Source organism: Taudactylus pleione, unplaced genomic scaffold (assembly GCF_031769625.1).
Source record: "Taudactylus pleione unplaced genomic scaffold, aTauple2 ptg000437l, whole genome shotgun sequence".
NCBI lineage: Eukaryota > Metazoa > Chordata > Amphibia > Anura > Myobatrachidae > Taudactylus > Taudactylus pleione.
The window spans coordinates 4,971,468-4,988,325 of record NW_028284839.1 but is presented as its reverse complement, the minus strand read 5'-3'; the positions used below and the strand labels follow the sequence as shown (position 1 = coordinate 4,988,325).

General features: G+C 44.9%; 1 protein-coding gene across 1 annotated transcript in view; it reads left to right on the top strand.

The window, feature by feature from the left end:
* Positions 1 to 16,858, top strand: part of GPR153 (G protein-coupled receptor 153) — a 119,113-nt gene that overhangs the window by 64,981 nt on the left and 37,274 nt on the right. Inside the window, exons 3-4 of the mRNA XM_088447719.1 lie at positions 5,472 to 5,973; positions 13,710 to 14,139. Of these exons, the coding sequence (XP_088303845.1) occupies positions 5,597 to 5,973; positions 13,710 to 14,139 (807 nt within the window). The 5' untranslated portion in view covers positions 5,472 to 5,596. The remainder of the gene's footprint in view (positions 1 to 5,471; positions 5,974 to 13,709; positions 14,140 to 16,858) is intronic.

Here is a 16,858-nt window from a genome sequence, read left to right as displayed (position 1 = left end):
CCTCCCGCAGCCTAACCCTAACCTCTCCATGCAGCCTAACCCTAACCTCTCCATGCAGCCTAACCCTAACCTCCCCTCCCGTAGCCTAACCCTAACGTCCCCTCCCGCAGCCTAACCCTAACCTCCCCTAGTGCACCTTAACTCTAACCTCCCCTCCCGCAGCTTAATCCTAACCTCCCCTCTCGCAGCCTAACCCTAACCTCCCTTACTGCATCTTAACCCTAACCTTCCCTCCCGCAGCTTAACCCTAACCTCCCCTCCCGCAGCTTAACCCTAACCTCCCATCCTGCAGCTTAACCCTAACTTCCCATCCTGCAGCTTAACCCTAACCTCCCCTCTCGCAGCCTAACCCTAACCTCCCCTACTGCAGCTTAACCCTAACCTCCCCTCCCGCAGCCTAACCCTAACCTCCCCTCCCGAAGCCTAACCCTAACTTCCCATCCTGCAGCTTAACCCTAACCTCCCCTCCCGCAGCTTAACCCTAACCTCCCCTCTCGCAGCCTAACCCTAACCTCCCCTCCCGCAGCCTAACCCTAACCTCTCCATGCAGCCTAACCCTAACCTCTCCATGCAGCCTAACCCTAACCTCCCCTCCCACAGCTTAACCCTAACCTCCCCTCCCGCAGCCTAACCCTAACCTCTCCATGCAGCCTAACCCTAACCTCTCCATGCAGCCTAACCCTAACCTCCCCTCCCGTAGCCTAACCCTAACGTCCCCTCCCGCAGCCTAACCCTAACCTCTCCATGCAGCCTAACCCTAACCTCCCCTCCCGCAGCCTAACCCTAACCTCTCCATGCAGCCTAACCCTAACCTCCCCTCCCGCAGCCTAACCCTAACCTCTCCTCCCGCAGCCTAACCCTAACCTCTCCATGCAGCCTAACCCTAATCTCTCCATGCAGCCTAACCCTCGCTGCCAGTCGGTGCAGAATTTCACTGGTGTAGTTTGGGAACATGTTCACATTCTGCATACGTCGACCTATTAAATGTCGTCATTTTGACTACATGCCGCACTCCAGCACTGTTCTAAATGTAAATACAACAGCGTAGGATACCACATACGTGACACCTAATAGTATAATAATCTGTGGGTAGAAGGATATGCCAATGACACGGATCGCACCAGATGTATTAAATTAGCCGATCTTGCATCGGAGGAGGGTTGCAGCGATGCAGGTAAATTTTCCAGAGCTTCCTGCTGTGTATTTCTGAGCGAGTGCGGATGCCAGCACAGGCGTAGTGTAGCTGTGTTTGGCTGTCATAGGGAATCTCCAGGGTGCAGTATAAAGAATGTGTTTTTGTCATACATACTGACTTTCTGGTTGCCCCATGAGTAGACAAATATGGCCTCTGTCACAAACAGATGTCCCTTCTCCATACGTGCGCCTCAAACTAGCACAGACGTCTGGCTGCACACCCACTACACGCCCTCGAGACCCCCATAAAGAGGATTTTTCTGTATGCTCTCAAGGTAGCCACCCAGTTGGCACTCAGAAATACCCATAGAGAGGGATTTGGCGTCACACGGAGCGAACCGGCCGCTCTTGCATCCTCTATTGAGATGCCTTTGCATGGTGCAGCGAATGCGCAGTCTGCCATTTCTTTTTGTGGCGCATGCGCAGATTGCTGGAGAAAGCGGGATGCACATTTCCGACTCAGACCCAGGCCCAATATATTATTATCTCAAGCTGAAGCTACGTACTTGCAGAGCCGGCCCTAACCAAATTAGTGCCCTAGGCAAGATTTTGGGTGGTGCCCCCCTCCCCGTGGGATCCTGAAAAGGGGTTTGGCCAGCACAGCACGGTATCATCACCCACCACCCCTATCCAGTAGACCACCCCTCTCCCAGTAGTGAGCACCACAGCTCCCCGGCCCTCTCCCAGTTCCAAACTTACTTTACTTGAGCGTAGCCTGCAGTGCCGTCTGGCCCAAGGCACAGCAAGCCGCCGGCGGCAGGCCCGCTTTTCCCATTTCAAGCTGGCAGGCCGCAGCTCTGTGTGATGACTGCTGGAGGTGGAGCCCAGAGCCGTGAGGTGTGACTCACTACTGCGAGCTCCGCAAAGGCCCATGGGAGGAGCTGTTGGGTGCAGCAGCTCTCCCGCTGCCATTTACTTATAGTCCTGAATGAGCCTCTGCCCATGCGCAGTAGCTCATTCTGATTGTGTGATACCTCAGAGCCCACCTGGCGCTGACTACTAGTCGCCGTCCAGGGGCTCTGCCCCTGAGAACTGCTGCAAGCTGTTCCACTGCTGTACGCTCACTGCTAGCTGCTGCCAGGCCCGATCAGAACTGTCAGCTGAACTTGATCATGGACGCTACGTAGCAGCTGCCAGAGTCTCTGCCCAGCCAGCAGCAGGTGCCCCGGCCGTGCCTGCACCAAACCTCCACCGGCCCTAGGCAGGCTCGAATGCCCCTAGGTATTCCAAATGCCCTAGACATTTGCTTAGTTTGTCTATGCCTAGGGCTGGCTCTGCGTACTTGTAAACTGTGAGCTGGAGGGGTGTAAGCAAGTTATAGGGTCCCCTACTCAAATGTTGCAAAGGAGTCCTGGGACCTAGCTATGCCAAGGGTCTGTGATGAATCATGACTAGGGCCTGATACAGAGATATACGCAATGCTGATATTTACGCAGATCGAGCGATTGTTTGCCATTGAGCATGCGTGTAAGATGCATTGCGCACATGCTGTGTTTTTTTTGCGACTACGCTCACACAGGATTCAATTGCAAAGTGAGTGAGAGGTAGTCGGCGTTTGGGGGAGGTAACAGGGAGTGGCTAGGCAAACACAGGCGTGTCTGACCATTTAAACGCTGTTACATTGGCGTGTATAAATTAGCCACTGCCATCTCCTCCTTCTCAGCATGAGAGCTCTCAGCACGTCAGAGGAGATGTTTCCGATGTTTGCGCTGGTGCGCGACATCGGACGGATCTGAGAAGGCCGTAGTGGGTGTCCCAGGTAAGCTATGGAAACATTAGCAATTGCGAACCGTTCATAATCTCAGCTGCGATTGCAGTAGCGTACATCTCTGAATCCATCCCTATACTTTTTTATTGTCCCTCTGGTGTAAAATAGCAAGAAATTACAGCACATGCTACTTACAGACAGGATGTATTTTCTATTCAGAGAAGGTGTTTAACAGATTATGCATGGAGTGGGCCTTTAGCATGATGGCAGAAAGTGATTATTAAAATGTAAAGGTCACTTGACATAAGTATCAGAGCGTTTGAGTTATTTCCGTCTGCTGTGTTATGAAGCCCACGATCGGGTGAGTCACCGTTTTATTACATTTTGTACTTTGAGCGAAAGGTGTTTAGACTGATGTTTAAGGCTTTAGGCTTCCAGACAAGTGTCTGCAGAAAAGCTCTTCAGATTAGTTACATTCAGATGGAGAACTATAAGAAATTGCAAAGCTGTGCGCTTCCCAGTAGAACCGGTTTCAAACTTTACTCCGTATGTTGATAGAGTAACGTCACACCTGAGTTTTCGTTTTACAGTTTGTATTGTATGCCTTTTGTATCATATAGTGGTGCCTGTGACACCACAATCTTCCTGCATCGGTTCTGACTTTGGTTTGTTGTTATAGTTTTCATGCTCATATTGGTTATTTGATGGCTTAGATACTGTCCTTCCAACTTTAAACTTGCCTATACGGTCTAGGTGTACCAACTTCATCTTCTGCTTGTCCGTGTGTCTCCACTTTTGAAGAAGTTTGTAGTAGGCATTCTGACTCTGACACAATGGAACAGAACCTTAATACAGGGAGTTGGGAAATTCAGACAGTGGCAGCTCCAGAGGTGGGGCTGCAGAGCAGTCCAAATAGGGGAGCCACACCAACTGCCACCCTAAATTCTGCCAAACATCGCCGACCAGGACTCACTGGCAGTTGGTGCGGCTCCCCTATTTGAATTTTGGACTGTCAAACACTTAGCACACAGTCACTGCGGAGGGACTTTTCGAACTCCCTGTAGAACTCTATATTGTAGAGGAGGTTAACCTCTACATAGATCATTCTACTGTAGGTCAGAATCGGCAAGTCGGGGATTTCGTACATGTTGAATTTCCACCAATTCACAGATGGATTGCTGATTATCGATGGCCAAGCAACCTACAGTACCAGTATGATTTTATACCCACTCAGATCGCACGTTCGCACAGTCAAATGCAGCACAGGAAGCTAACAATGTTTTCCACACCAGGCAGCAATACTGATGCTAGACCATCTTATTATGAACTGGAGATTTTTTTTTTTAACTGGAGTGGAGCTTTAAGTTAATAGAAAATGCTTCTGTATTTTAATATTATTATTGTCCATTATTTATATGGTGCCACAAGTGTTCCGCAGCGCCTTACAAAGTTACAAAGTACATAAATAAGTGATCAAGAAACCAGTGACTTACAGTACAAGACAATGCAGGACAAGGTTTATGTACATTGCTGCATTAGCGATAATAACACTCAAATAAGCAATAGAGCATAAGCAAGCAAGTGATAGGTGCCCAAGTGGGGAGTCAGGAGTAGATGTCAGTATAAGTAAGGAGAAACACAAGAGGGTAGAGGGCCCTGCTCATGATAGCTTACATTCTAATGGAGAGGGGCAGACAAACAGGAGTGACACAGATGGGGTGGACAGGGAGGAAGGTAGATGTAGCAGCAGGTTAGGATGAGAGCTGGAAGGCTTTGATGAAGTAGTGGGTCTTGAGAGCCCATTTGAAGTTTTGTAGAGAGGTGGAGAGTCTAATAGTGAGAGGGAGAGATGTCCAGAGGTAGGGAGCAGCACAGGCAAAATCTTGGAGGCAGGAGTGGGATGAAGTAATCAGTTGGCAGGAGAGGCGGGAGAGGCGTGTGAAGGGAGATTAATTCAGAAATGTAAATGGGAGAGTATTGGGTGAGGGCTTTGTAAGTGAGTGTAAGAACCTTTTTCTGAAGGGGAGCCAGTGTAGGGCTTGTAGGAGAGGGAGAGGCAGATGTAGAATGTTTTGGAGAGGAAGATGAGCCAAGCAGCAGCATTGAGGACAGTATGGAATGGGAGGTGGGAGTCTAGGGGCCCAGATAGGAGAAGGTTACAGTAGTCCAATCTGGAGATGATGAGTGAGTGGATGAAGGCTTTAGTTGCCACCTGGGTGATAAATGGTCTGATCTTGGAAATATTTTTGAGGTGGAAACGGCAGAACTATCTGAGGTGCTGAATGTGTGACTTGAAGGAGAGGGAGGAGTCCAGGATAACTCCAAGACAGCGCACTTTGGAGCTAGAGGAGATAGTTGTGCCGTCAATTGATTAAGAAATTGTGGGAAGTGAGGTTATTCGGGAGGGTGGGAAAATGATCAGCTCAGTCTTAGACATTAAGTTTAAGAAAGCGCTGGGACATCCAGGAAGAGATAGTAGAGAGACAGTTGGAGATATGGGTGAGGAGAGAGGGGGAGAGGTCAGGGGAGGAAAGGATATTCTTCATCATTTTTTTTTTCTTCGTTGCAGGTTCTCGAGCCACAATGGATGCACTCTTATTTTTCAGAACATACCACTGCTAGTCTCATTCTACCAGAAGATGCATTTAATGTCATTGCTGATCTCCAGATCTGATCCGCAACTGTCTCCCCCTGATGGTGCCTTCACCCTCCACCATGAATGATGAGCAGAGACTGCACAACAACGCGGTCGCTTGGCTGATATGTTCCGGGATCTCACTACTCGCTAACGCCTGGGGGATTCTCAGTATAAGTGCCAAACAGAAGAAATGGAAGCCGTTGGAATTTTTAATCTGCACGTTGGCTGGAACCCATATTCTTAATGTGGCCATACCCATCACCATGTACTCAGTGGTCCAGCTCAGAAGGCAGCACTCAGACTATGAGTGGAACGAAGGGGTCTGCAAAGTGTTTGTCTCTACATTCTACACCTTGAGCCTGGTCACCTGCTTCTCTGTCACCTCCTTATCGTATCATCGCATGTGGATGGTGCGCTGGCCGGTTAATTACAGGTAGGTGTTCGTCAAGATGATCACAGTGCACCACCGAGAATAAGTAGGGGGAACGTCTGATGGAAGAGGATCACAGACTGAATCCCCTCTTCCACTCTATTATTTTACAACATAAATTTGATTTGATTGAAATGCTAGAGAAATGAACCGTGTTATTCCTTGCTAGACATAGGAATTTAGGTGACTGAGGGGCATATTTACTAATTATCGGCTATTCGCAGCAATAAGAAATTATACATCTTCCTGATGTATCATTAGTCGCCCGCTGGGATGTGTAAGAAGGTAAAAATTATCTCAAAAGCGATCAATTCACTTCTCCTTTGGGAGCTGGGGCTGCTCGGAGCATGCGCGGTCAGGTGACCATGTGTGTGCGGCTGCCATTGCAATTTCCGCGTTATGTAGCCAGTAGGTTGCAGCGGCTAACGCCATCTTCAGATGTTGTTAGCTGCCGGGGCCAAGCTCCACTTGGTAAATCTAACAGCTTCGCAGCCCCTATATAAACCTACGCGGACTGCGGCTGCTGACCATAATGGAGGAACTGCTGCAGATATGGAGATATCTGTTGCGGCCCCTTCTTCATACATTCGGTGGATCCTTAATATTTACAGGGGATATGCCGCAAATATTATTTGATAAATAGACCTCAATCTGTGACATGTGAATTCTGCCCGAGAGCTATATTTCCCCAATAATATTCCCCTAATGCGGATAAGGAGCTACCCCCATTGGTCTCTGTCATGGTCCCTGTAGTCTTTCACACTACAGCCATCCATTCAGCCTCCTAATGACCACTGGGGTGAGTAACGCTATAGAGCTTGTGGTTCTACTAGTTGAAGGGAGAGTTATTTGGTCTATTACAATATTTGGTTATTAGAATTTGTAGAAAAGAGCGTTGTTTGGTGTATTTGAATACTCAGTTATTATAATTCGTAGGAAGGAGAGTTATTTGGTGTTTTTGAATATTAGCTTTTTAAAATTAGAGAGAGGGAGAATTATTGTTGGATATGTCACTACTGCGTGGAGTTCAAACTCCAGAGACTTGTGGACGATATTTTAAAGGGGCTATCATGTAAAAGGCGAAACTAGGTTGAATTTGCATTTTGAATGAGTGCCCCTTTAAAACATCGACCAGAGTAGCTGGAAAAACTCGCAGAGGCCTGCACCGCGCAGGCTATTACATTTCCCCTTAGTTCCTAAAGTCTGATATAGAGACTTAAATAGCCCCAAATCTTGCAATTTATACTTTATCTAGTCAACATAAACAAAATAGATATCACTTGGATTCCACTTTTATATGCTGCGAGGTAAACGATTCGCTGCAATGATGCATTCCCTTCATGCTTCTGTTTGACCCGTTGTCTGTTTATTTTTACCTCACCTTGCCCCCCACATGCTGGTTACGCCCCCTACTTCAGTACCTCTCATTATACACAAGGCCTTTGACTGTTTTATACTGCATATTGCTCTCTGACATCCATGTTTGTATCTAAAGGTTTTTTTTTACCATATTTCCGCCTAATACTCCTAGAGCAGCCGTAGCCTTAACAATCCCCTCTGTATAGCGTTTCCATGGAAATAATTAAGCCCTAAATGAGCAGATTCGTTAAATGTTTATAAGGGACAGGTTCAGTGATTAACTCAGGCACTGACAAATATAAGCAGCCGTTGAGGCTGTAACTCAGATACACTGCCATGTTGTTATATTCCACTAATATATAATATTCATCCCAGGATTTTAAGAAGCCTGTTGGAGACAACATAAACCACCCCCATGATCCGCCCACACTTTTCTCATGATTGCCCTACCACGTCGCCCTTCTGTTGATGCTCCTCACACTTTTTAGGTCCATTAATAATAGGCTGCGGGCTGCAGCCTCTACGGGAACTCCCGCGAGTCTTCCCATATTTTTAAAGCGGCAATCATTTTTAAGGCAAAACCAGCTTGGTTTTGCCTTTAAAATGATTGCTGCTTTAAAAATACGGGAAGACTCGCAAGAGTTCCCGCAGCGGTCAAAGTATCAGGACTATCTGGAGGTAGAATCCATACATTTGCTCAGAGATGTGATGCTCAAACAAAGAGAGATGCTCGTTTGATATAATTAAAAACAGATCAATCCCTTTGGATAATGCTATCATTACATGAAGAAACATCTTCTGGTTTATGATGTGAAGAATAATGACTAAATAAAGACTATTGATTGTCTATTAATAGCCCTTATTGATGTGCTGCTTTCAGCATCACGTTAAGGAGTAATTGTATACCGTAGTGCCCGAGTTGAGTATTGGACTTTGTGTTTGGTACTGGAAACTCATTATTATATTCCGATCTATTCCGTTAATGTGGAAATTCTGGATTAGGCAGCTAAAGACTGAACTCAGGAGCCAGCAGAGACATATACAGTTTCTCTATTGATTGTTCCAGGTTGGAAAGCAGAGGAATTGAGCTGGTGATGTTTTGCATATTACAACAGAAAGCACATTAATAGATGTTACGGTCATTCTATAAATAGTTACTAGAATAAATTCCCTTTTATAGTGGATTTTAATGTTTATGTATGAGTTCTGGTGACCTAGAGTGCTCAGATTCCTGCTTTGACCTTCAGATCTAGAATACATTCATGGCTCCATGCCTGGATATTTTTTCTCCTTGAAATTACAGGGAATATATCAAACATGTATAAAGTTTTATCTTAAATCAAGGGGCGTAAAAAAGACAGGTGACGAAGGCGGAGAAACTTATCTCCCGCAGATAGGTAAGGAATTACATGACGTATGCAAAGGGATTATTATTTCAATTGTACTAAACAAATATAATGCACCTCTTTACTGCAGAGTTGACTCAAGCAATATACATGTTATATGACCAATATAATTCCGGTTGAATAGCCAATATAGTGCAGAGTTGTAGGTAAATCGGGTAAAAGGTACGTCTCCGCGTCAACCCCATAGTTGCTAGTGATTGGATAGGTTGCGTTCTGGTGCATATTGATTTTGCCAAAATAATAATGACACAATGGTGAGAAAGTTGTTTTCCTTTGCCCAGGCGATGTGTCAGTTCTTTGTCTTATACTACTTCTAGGAATTTACAAATGATGATGCTAAAATAAAGTGAGATGCAAAGACTGTGCGATAGAAGAGATGAATGATGAATTACTTAGAGCAAAAATAATGGATATGAATAAATTGTTAATTCAATATTGGAGAAGAAGATGTGATAATAATTGGTAATGAGCATACATCGATGAAAATAGAGGAATAAATGTTAGGGTCTAGGATGGAATGATAAATAGAGGAATAAATGTTAGTGTCTAGGATGGAATGATAAATAGAGGAATAAATGTAAGGGTCTAGAATGGAATGATAAAGATTTCATGGGAAGGGATAATGGAATGGTGAGGGATAAGATGGTATGATGGAGTGAGGCTGGAATGCTGAGGAATAAGATGGTGTGATTGAGTGAGAGTGGAATGGTGAGGGATAAGGTGGTATGATGGAGTGAGGGTGCAGTGATTAGGGATAAGGTGGAATGGTGAGGGATAAGGTGGTATGATGGAGTGATGGTACAGTGATGAGGGATTAGGTGGTATGATGGAGTGAGGGTGCAGTGAAGAGGGATAAGGTGGTATGATGGAGTGAGGGTGCCATGATGAGGGATAAGGTGGTATGATGGAGTGCAGGTGCAATGATGAGGGATAAGGTGGTATGATGGAGTGCAGGTGCATTGATGAGGGACAAGGTGGTGTGATGGAGTGAGTGTGGAATGATGAGGATAAGGTGGTATGATGGAGTGAGGGTGGAATACTGAGAAATTGGTGGTGTGAGGGTTGAATGATTAGGAATAAGGTGGTATGATGGAGTGAGGGTTGAATGCAGAGGAATAGGTGATGTGATGGAGTGAGGGTGCCATGGTTAGGGATAAGGTGGTGTGATGGAGTGAGGCTGGAATGCTGAGGAATAAGATGGTGTGATGGAGTGAGTGTGGAATGCTGAGGTATAAGGTGGTATGTTGGAGTGAGGGTGCCATGATGAGGGATAAGATGGTATGATGGAGTGAGGGTGCTGTGATGTTTGATAAAGTGGTATGATGGAGTGAGGGTGTCATGATGAGGGATAAGGTGGTATGATGGAGTGAAGGTGCCATGATGAGGGATAAGGTGGTATGATGGAGTGCAGGTGCAATGATGAGGGATAAGGTGGTGTGATGGAGTGAGGGTGGAAAGATTAGGAATAAGGTGGTATGGTGAAGTGAGGGTGGAATGCTGAGGAATGGGTGGTGCGATGGAGTGAGGGTGGAATGCTGAGGAAAAAGGTGGTATGATGGAGTGAGGGTGGAATGATTAGAAATAAGGTGGTATGATGGAGTGAGGGTGGAATGATTAGAAATAAGGTGGTATGATGGAGTGAGAGTGCCATGCTGAGGGATAAAGTGATATGATGGAGTGAGTTGTGTGATTTTTTTTTTCCTGTTTTCTTCTTTGCACACATCGGTGCCATGATGAGGGATAAGGTGGTATGAATAAGTGAGGGTGCAGTAATGAGGGATAAGGTGGCATGATGGAGTGCAGGTGCAATGATGAGGGATAAGGTGGTATTGTGGAGTGAGGGAGCAGTTATGACTGATAAGGTGGTATGATGGAGTGCAGGTGCAATGATGAGGGATCAGGTGGTATGATGGAGTGAGGGGAGAATACTGAGGAATTGGTAGTGTGATGAGTGAGGGTGGAATGATTAGGAATAAGGTGGTATGATGGAGTGAGGGTGCCATAATGAGGGATAAGGTGGTATGATGGAGTGAGGGTGGAATGCTGAGGAATTGGTGATGTGATGGAGTGAGGCTGGAATGCTCAGGAATAGGTGGTGTGATGGAGTGAGGGTGTCATGACTAAGGATAAGGTGGTATGATGGAGTGAGGGTGGAATGATTAGAAATAAGGTGGTGTGATGGAGTGAGGGTGGAATGATTAGGAATAAGGTGGTATGATGGAGTGAGGGTGGAGAGATGAGTTAAGGGAGTAGGGTGGAGTGATTATAGAATGATGAGGAATAAGGTGGTACGATGGAGTGAGGGTGGAATGCTGAGGAATCGGTGGTGTGATGGAGTGAGGGTGGAATGCTAAGGAATAAGGTGGTATTATGGAGTGAGGGTGGAATGCTGAGGAATAAGGTGGTATGATGGAGTGAGGGAACAATTAGGAATAAGGTGGAATGATGGAGTGAGGCTGAAATGATTAGGAATAAGATGATATAATGGAGTGAGGGTTGAGATATGAGGTAGAGTGATGGAGTGAGGTGGAATGTTGAGGAAGAAAGTAGTATGATGGAGTGATGGTGGAATGGTCAGGAATAAGGTGAAATGATAGAGCGAGGGTGGAATGGTGCAGAGTAAGGTGGTATGATGGAGTGCGGGTGGAATGGTGAGGAATAAGGTAGCATGATGGAGTGATGGTGGAAAGATGAGGAATGAGGTAGAGTGATGGGGTGAGAAGGAATGATGAGAAATAAAGTGGTATGATGGAGTGACAGTGGAATGATGAGGAATAAAGTGGTATGATGGAGTGATGGTGAAATGGTGCAGAATAAAGTGATATGATGGAGTGCCGGTGGAATGGTAAGGAATAAGGTGGTATGATGGAGTACGGGTGGAATGGTGAGGAATAAGGTAGCATGATGGGGTGAGATTGAATGATGAGGAATAATGTAGCATGATGGGGTAAGATAGAATGGTGAGGATAAGGATGTATGATGGAGTGGTGGAATGATGAGGAATAAGGTAGCATGATGGGGTGAGATGGAATGATGAGGAATAAGGTAGCATGATGGGGTAATATAAAATGATGAGGAATAAGGTGGTATGATGGAGTGTTGGAATGATGAGGAATAAGGTAGCATGATGGGGTGAGATGGAATGATGAGGAATAAGGTGGTATGATGGAGTGAGGGTGAAATGATGAGGAATAAGGTAGCATGATGGGGTAAGAGGGAATGATGAGGAATAAGGTGGTATGATGGAGTGATCTTGGAATGATGAGGAATAAGGTGGTGTGATGGGGTGAGGGTGGAATGGTGAGGAATAAGGTAGCATGATGGGGTGAGATAGAATGATGAGGAATAAGGTGGTATGATGGAGTGAGGGTGGAATGGTGAGGAAAATGGTGGTATGATGGAGTGAGGGTGGAATGGAAAGGAATAAGGTAGTATGATGGGGTTATATGGAATGAATAGGAATAAGGTGGTATGATGAGGGTGAAATGGTGAGGAATAAGGTGGTATGATGGAGTGAGGGTGAAATGATGAGGAATAAGGTAGCATGATGGGGTAAGATGGAATGATGAGGAATAAGGTGGTATGATGGAGTGATTTTGGAATGATCGGGAATAAGGTGGTATGTTGGAGTGAGACTGAAATGGTAAGGAATAAGGTAGCATGATGGGGTAAGATGGAATTATGAGAAATAAGGTGGTATGACAGAGCGATCATGGAATGATGAGGAATAAGGTGGTATGATGGAGTGATCTTGGAATGATGAGGAATAAGGTTTTGTGATGGGGTGAGTGTGGAATGGTGAGGAATAAGGTAGCATGGGGTGAGATGGAATGATGAGGAATATGGTGGTATGATGGAGTGAGGGTGGAATGGTGAGGAATAAGGTAGCATGATGGGGTAAGCTGGAATGATGAGGAATAAGGTGGTATGATGGAGTGATCTTGGAATTATGAGGAATTAGGTGGTATGATGGAGAGAGGGTGGAATAATGAGGAATAAGGTGGTATGATGGAGTGAGGGGGAATGATGAGGAATAAGGTAGCGTGATGGGGTGAGATGGAAAGATGAGGAATAAGGTAGCATGATGGGGTGAGATGGAATGATGAGGAATAAGGTGGTATGATCGAGTGATCTTGGAATGATGAGGAATAAGGTGGTATGTTGGAGTGAGACTGAAATGGTAAGGAATAAGGTAGCATGATGGGGTAAGATGGAATTATGAGAAATAAGGTGGTATGATGGAGCGATCATGGAATGATGAGGAATAAGGTGGTATGATGGGGTGAGATGGAATGATGAGGAATAAGTGATATGATGGAGTGAGGGTGGAATGATGAGGAACAAACTAGCATGATGGGGTAAGATGGAATGATGAGGAATAAGTGGTATGATGGAATGATGAGGAAGGAGGTTGTATGATGGGAGGGAAGGATGTAAATAATGAGTAATGAGAAAGGAATTATGAACATAGTGATTTTGAGGTGGAACTTGGGAACACAAACCTAGTCAGCCATCTGGGTTACAGCAAATCTGGAAAAATCAAGTGAGTGGTCAACAAACAGTCAAATGATGGAAAGTATGTTCAATTCAGGGAGGATCAGCAATCAGGTAAATTAATAGTAAACAGGTAACACAGAAAAGACAGAAGACACAACTCCCAGGTTCAATACATTAACTTCTACAAAGTACAATTGTCTGTCTGAGACATAAATATAAGCCTTTAATGTTACAACTTCATTATACTACTGGGTTTTTCCAGCTTTATGGGGGCTCAACCCAAAGAACTTACAGATGGTGGGAGGAGAGTGTTGAAGGTGATATTGTGGAATTTGCAGTGTGCATAGGTTATTTGGTTCCTAACTGAAATGGCAGGTGCGTGTTTGTGCGAGTGTGATCCTAGGCATTTTAGTTTAGTCACTATACATCTATAGTTTAATATAATCATTCTCTATACATTGCATTTATTGTCCACAGGTTAAGCAATACGAAGAAGCAAGCGGTGCACACAGTGATGGGAATATGGATGGTATCATTCATTCTTTCCACCTTACCTGCAGTTGGATGGCACAATCCCACTCAGAGGTTCTACGCTGGGGATTGCCGTTTCATCGTTACCGAGATTGGGCTGGGCTTTGGACTATGCTTCCTCCTACTGATCAGCGGCAGCGTGGTGGTGGGCGTGGTTTGCATCGGTATCTCCCTTTTTCAGACATTTTCTATACAAACTGGGCAGAATATTGACAAAAATAAGTTCAACGTGCCCACTATTGTGGTTGAGGATGCTCACGGGAAGAGGAGGTCATCCATTGATGGCTCTGAGCCCATTAAGACTTCACTTCAAATAACCTATTTGATATCTGGGATTGTATTTATATATGACTTCCTAATGGGGTTCCCGATATTGGTAAGTAATGCATCTGTGTGTCAAATATTGCAGAGAATGTGTATATGTACATTGGTCTGCCTGTATGTATTCTACAATTATGCCATGTCTATCTACAGTGCGTGGCAATAGGTCATGTGTATCTATAGTGTGTGGCAATAGATCATGTCTATAGTGTGTGGCAATAGGTTATGTCTATCTACAGTGTGTGGCAATAGATCATGTCTATCTACAGTGCGTGGCAATAGATCATGTCTATAGTGCTTGGCAATAGGTCATGTCTATCTACAGTGTGTGACAATAGATCATGTCTTTCTACAATGCATGGCAATAGGTTATGAGTTTCTACAGTGCTTGGCAATAGATCATGCCTATAGTGCTTGGCAATAGGCCATGTCTATCTACAGTGTGTGGCAAAAGATCATGTCTATCTACAGTGCGTGGCAATAGGTCATGTCTATCTACAGTGTGTGAAAATAGGTCATGTCTATCTAAAGTACGTGGCAATAGGTCATGTCTATCTACAGTGCGTGGCAATAGATCATGTCTATCTATAGTGCGTGGCAATAGGTCATGTCTGTCTACAGTGTGTGGCAATAGATCATGTCTATCTACGTGGCAATAGGTCATGTCTATCTACAGTGTGTGGCAATAGGTCATGTCTATCTACAGTGCGTGACAATAGGTCATGTCTATCTATCTATAGTGCATGGCAATAGGTCATGTCTATCTACAGTGCGTGGCAATAGGTCATATCTATCTATAGTACGTGGCAATAGATCATGTCTATCTACAGTGCGTGACAATAGGTCATGTCTGTCTACAGTGCGTGGCAATAGATCATGTCTATCTACAGTGCGTGGCAATAGGTCATGTCTATCTACAGTGCGTGGCAATAGATCATGTCTATCCACAGTGCGTGGCAATAGATCATGTCTATCTACAGTGCGTGGCAATAGGTCATGTCTATCTACAGTGCGTGGCAATAGGTCATGTCTATCTACAGTGCTTGGTGTTCATAAAGAAATTATGGGGAGATTTATCAAAGCTTGGAGAGACATAAAGTGGACAGAGATAAAATACCAACCAATAAGCTTTTAACTGTTATTTTACAGGCTGTGTTTGATAACAGATATGAGGACTAATTCCTGAGCCTTAGCTACTATTATAGAAGAACCTTAGGAAGTTCTGTTTGTAATCTCTCTACCCCTAACTAGGAGTCAGTACTCACTCCCACATTAGCCTGCGTCCAATGCTTCTCCTGGACAGCCCAGAGAAGTGTAGGTCTAAACGCTGCTCAGTGAAACTTTGTCAAGTCAGCAGATTGTACAAGATGTGGCAGCCATCCAGTAAGCTGCTTTTGGCACTCTACAGGCATCATAGCATTGGTTGTAGACTCAGGTGAGCATCTACCAAACCATGAGAGTTCATACCTACCAACTGGCCTGGGATGGCTAAAATATGGGTGTCCCTTTACATGTCTGGGTGTGGTTTACATGGGTTGGGTGTGGCTTGGGTGATGCGAGGGCGTGGCTGAATGTGTCCAAAACTTCTAATTGGGATTGTTGGCAGGTGTGGGAGTTTTTTCGCATGAATCTCCCAGTTTCTGCTATATGGGCAGAGCCCAGTGGAGGCTCAAGTTGAAAAGGAACACTGGCCTTGAGGTTATATGTAATTGGGTCCTATTTATCACATCTCACATTTTAATGCGTTTTGGGATGTGATAAAATCAGCTAAATTCTCAATTATTTTAGCTTGAATTTTGCAATCTTCTGCCGGTATACGGACTCACGCGGTCACTCTGCTTCTCTGTGTACGGATCCAGCCAGCCTTGTGCGCAGGCAGGCATGGGGGCTGATGGGGAGTGATCCGAAGGATTCCTTTCTGGTAAATAGAGATGAAGGCTGCTAGTGTCATCTGCTGCGGTCTCCCCTAGATACATCCAGGGGATGCTTGAAATTTTTTATAGATACCCAGAAACTGGTGTTTTTTCTCCAGGGGGAGAGGGGGACTATCCAACAAATTTCTTTAAATTAATATGCCCCACTATCATTATATAAGGGGAGATGTATCAAACCTTCGAAAGAGGACAGGTGGAGAACTTCCCCTAGCAACCAATCATCTTCTAGCTATCATTTTATGGATTGTGCTGAATAAATAATAGGTGTGATGTGATTGGTTGCTATGGGCAACATCTCCACTTGTCCTGTTTAGAAGGTTTGATGCATCTCCCCCCCATAGTGTGCATATGCTGGGAAAACTAGGGGCATGTAGAGATTTCAGCAGGTATTTCTCTTTCATTTGGTTTCCTATTAATCCATTCTCACATTAGAACATTTCTGAGGTTTGTTTCATATTTGAGGCCACTGTGATGTTACACATTTTATATTCCTGGCCGAAATACCTGTACAGTAACTGTGAGAGAAAGAGACACCGGCCTGGTTACATGAGGTAAAAATATAATATATAGCTTAAGAAAAATGTTGGAGATCGATGTATCAAAGCTTTGAGAGAGATAAAGAGGGAGATGTGCTAATCCTTGGATAGAGATACAATGGAGAGAAAGTACCAACCAATCTGCTCCTAACTGTCATGTTACAGGCTGTGCTTGAAAAATGGCAATTAGGAGCTGCTTGGTTGGTACTTTATCTCTCCCCAAGGCTTAGTACATGTACCCTAAAGTACCAACCAATCAGCTCCTAACTGCCACTTTTCAAGCACAACCTAACATAACAGGAGC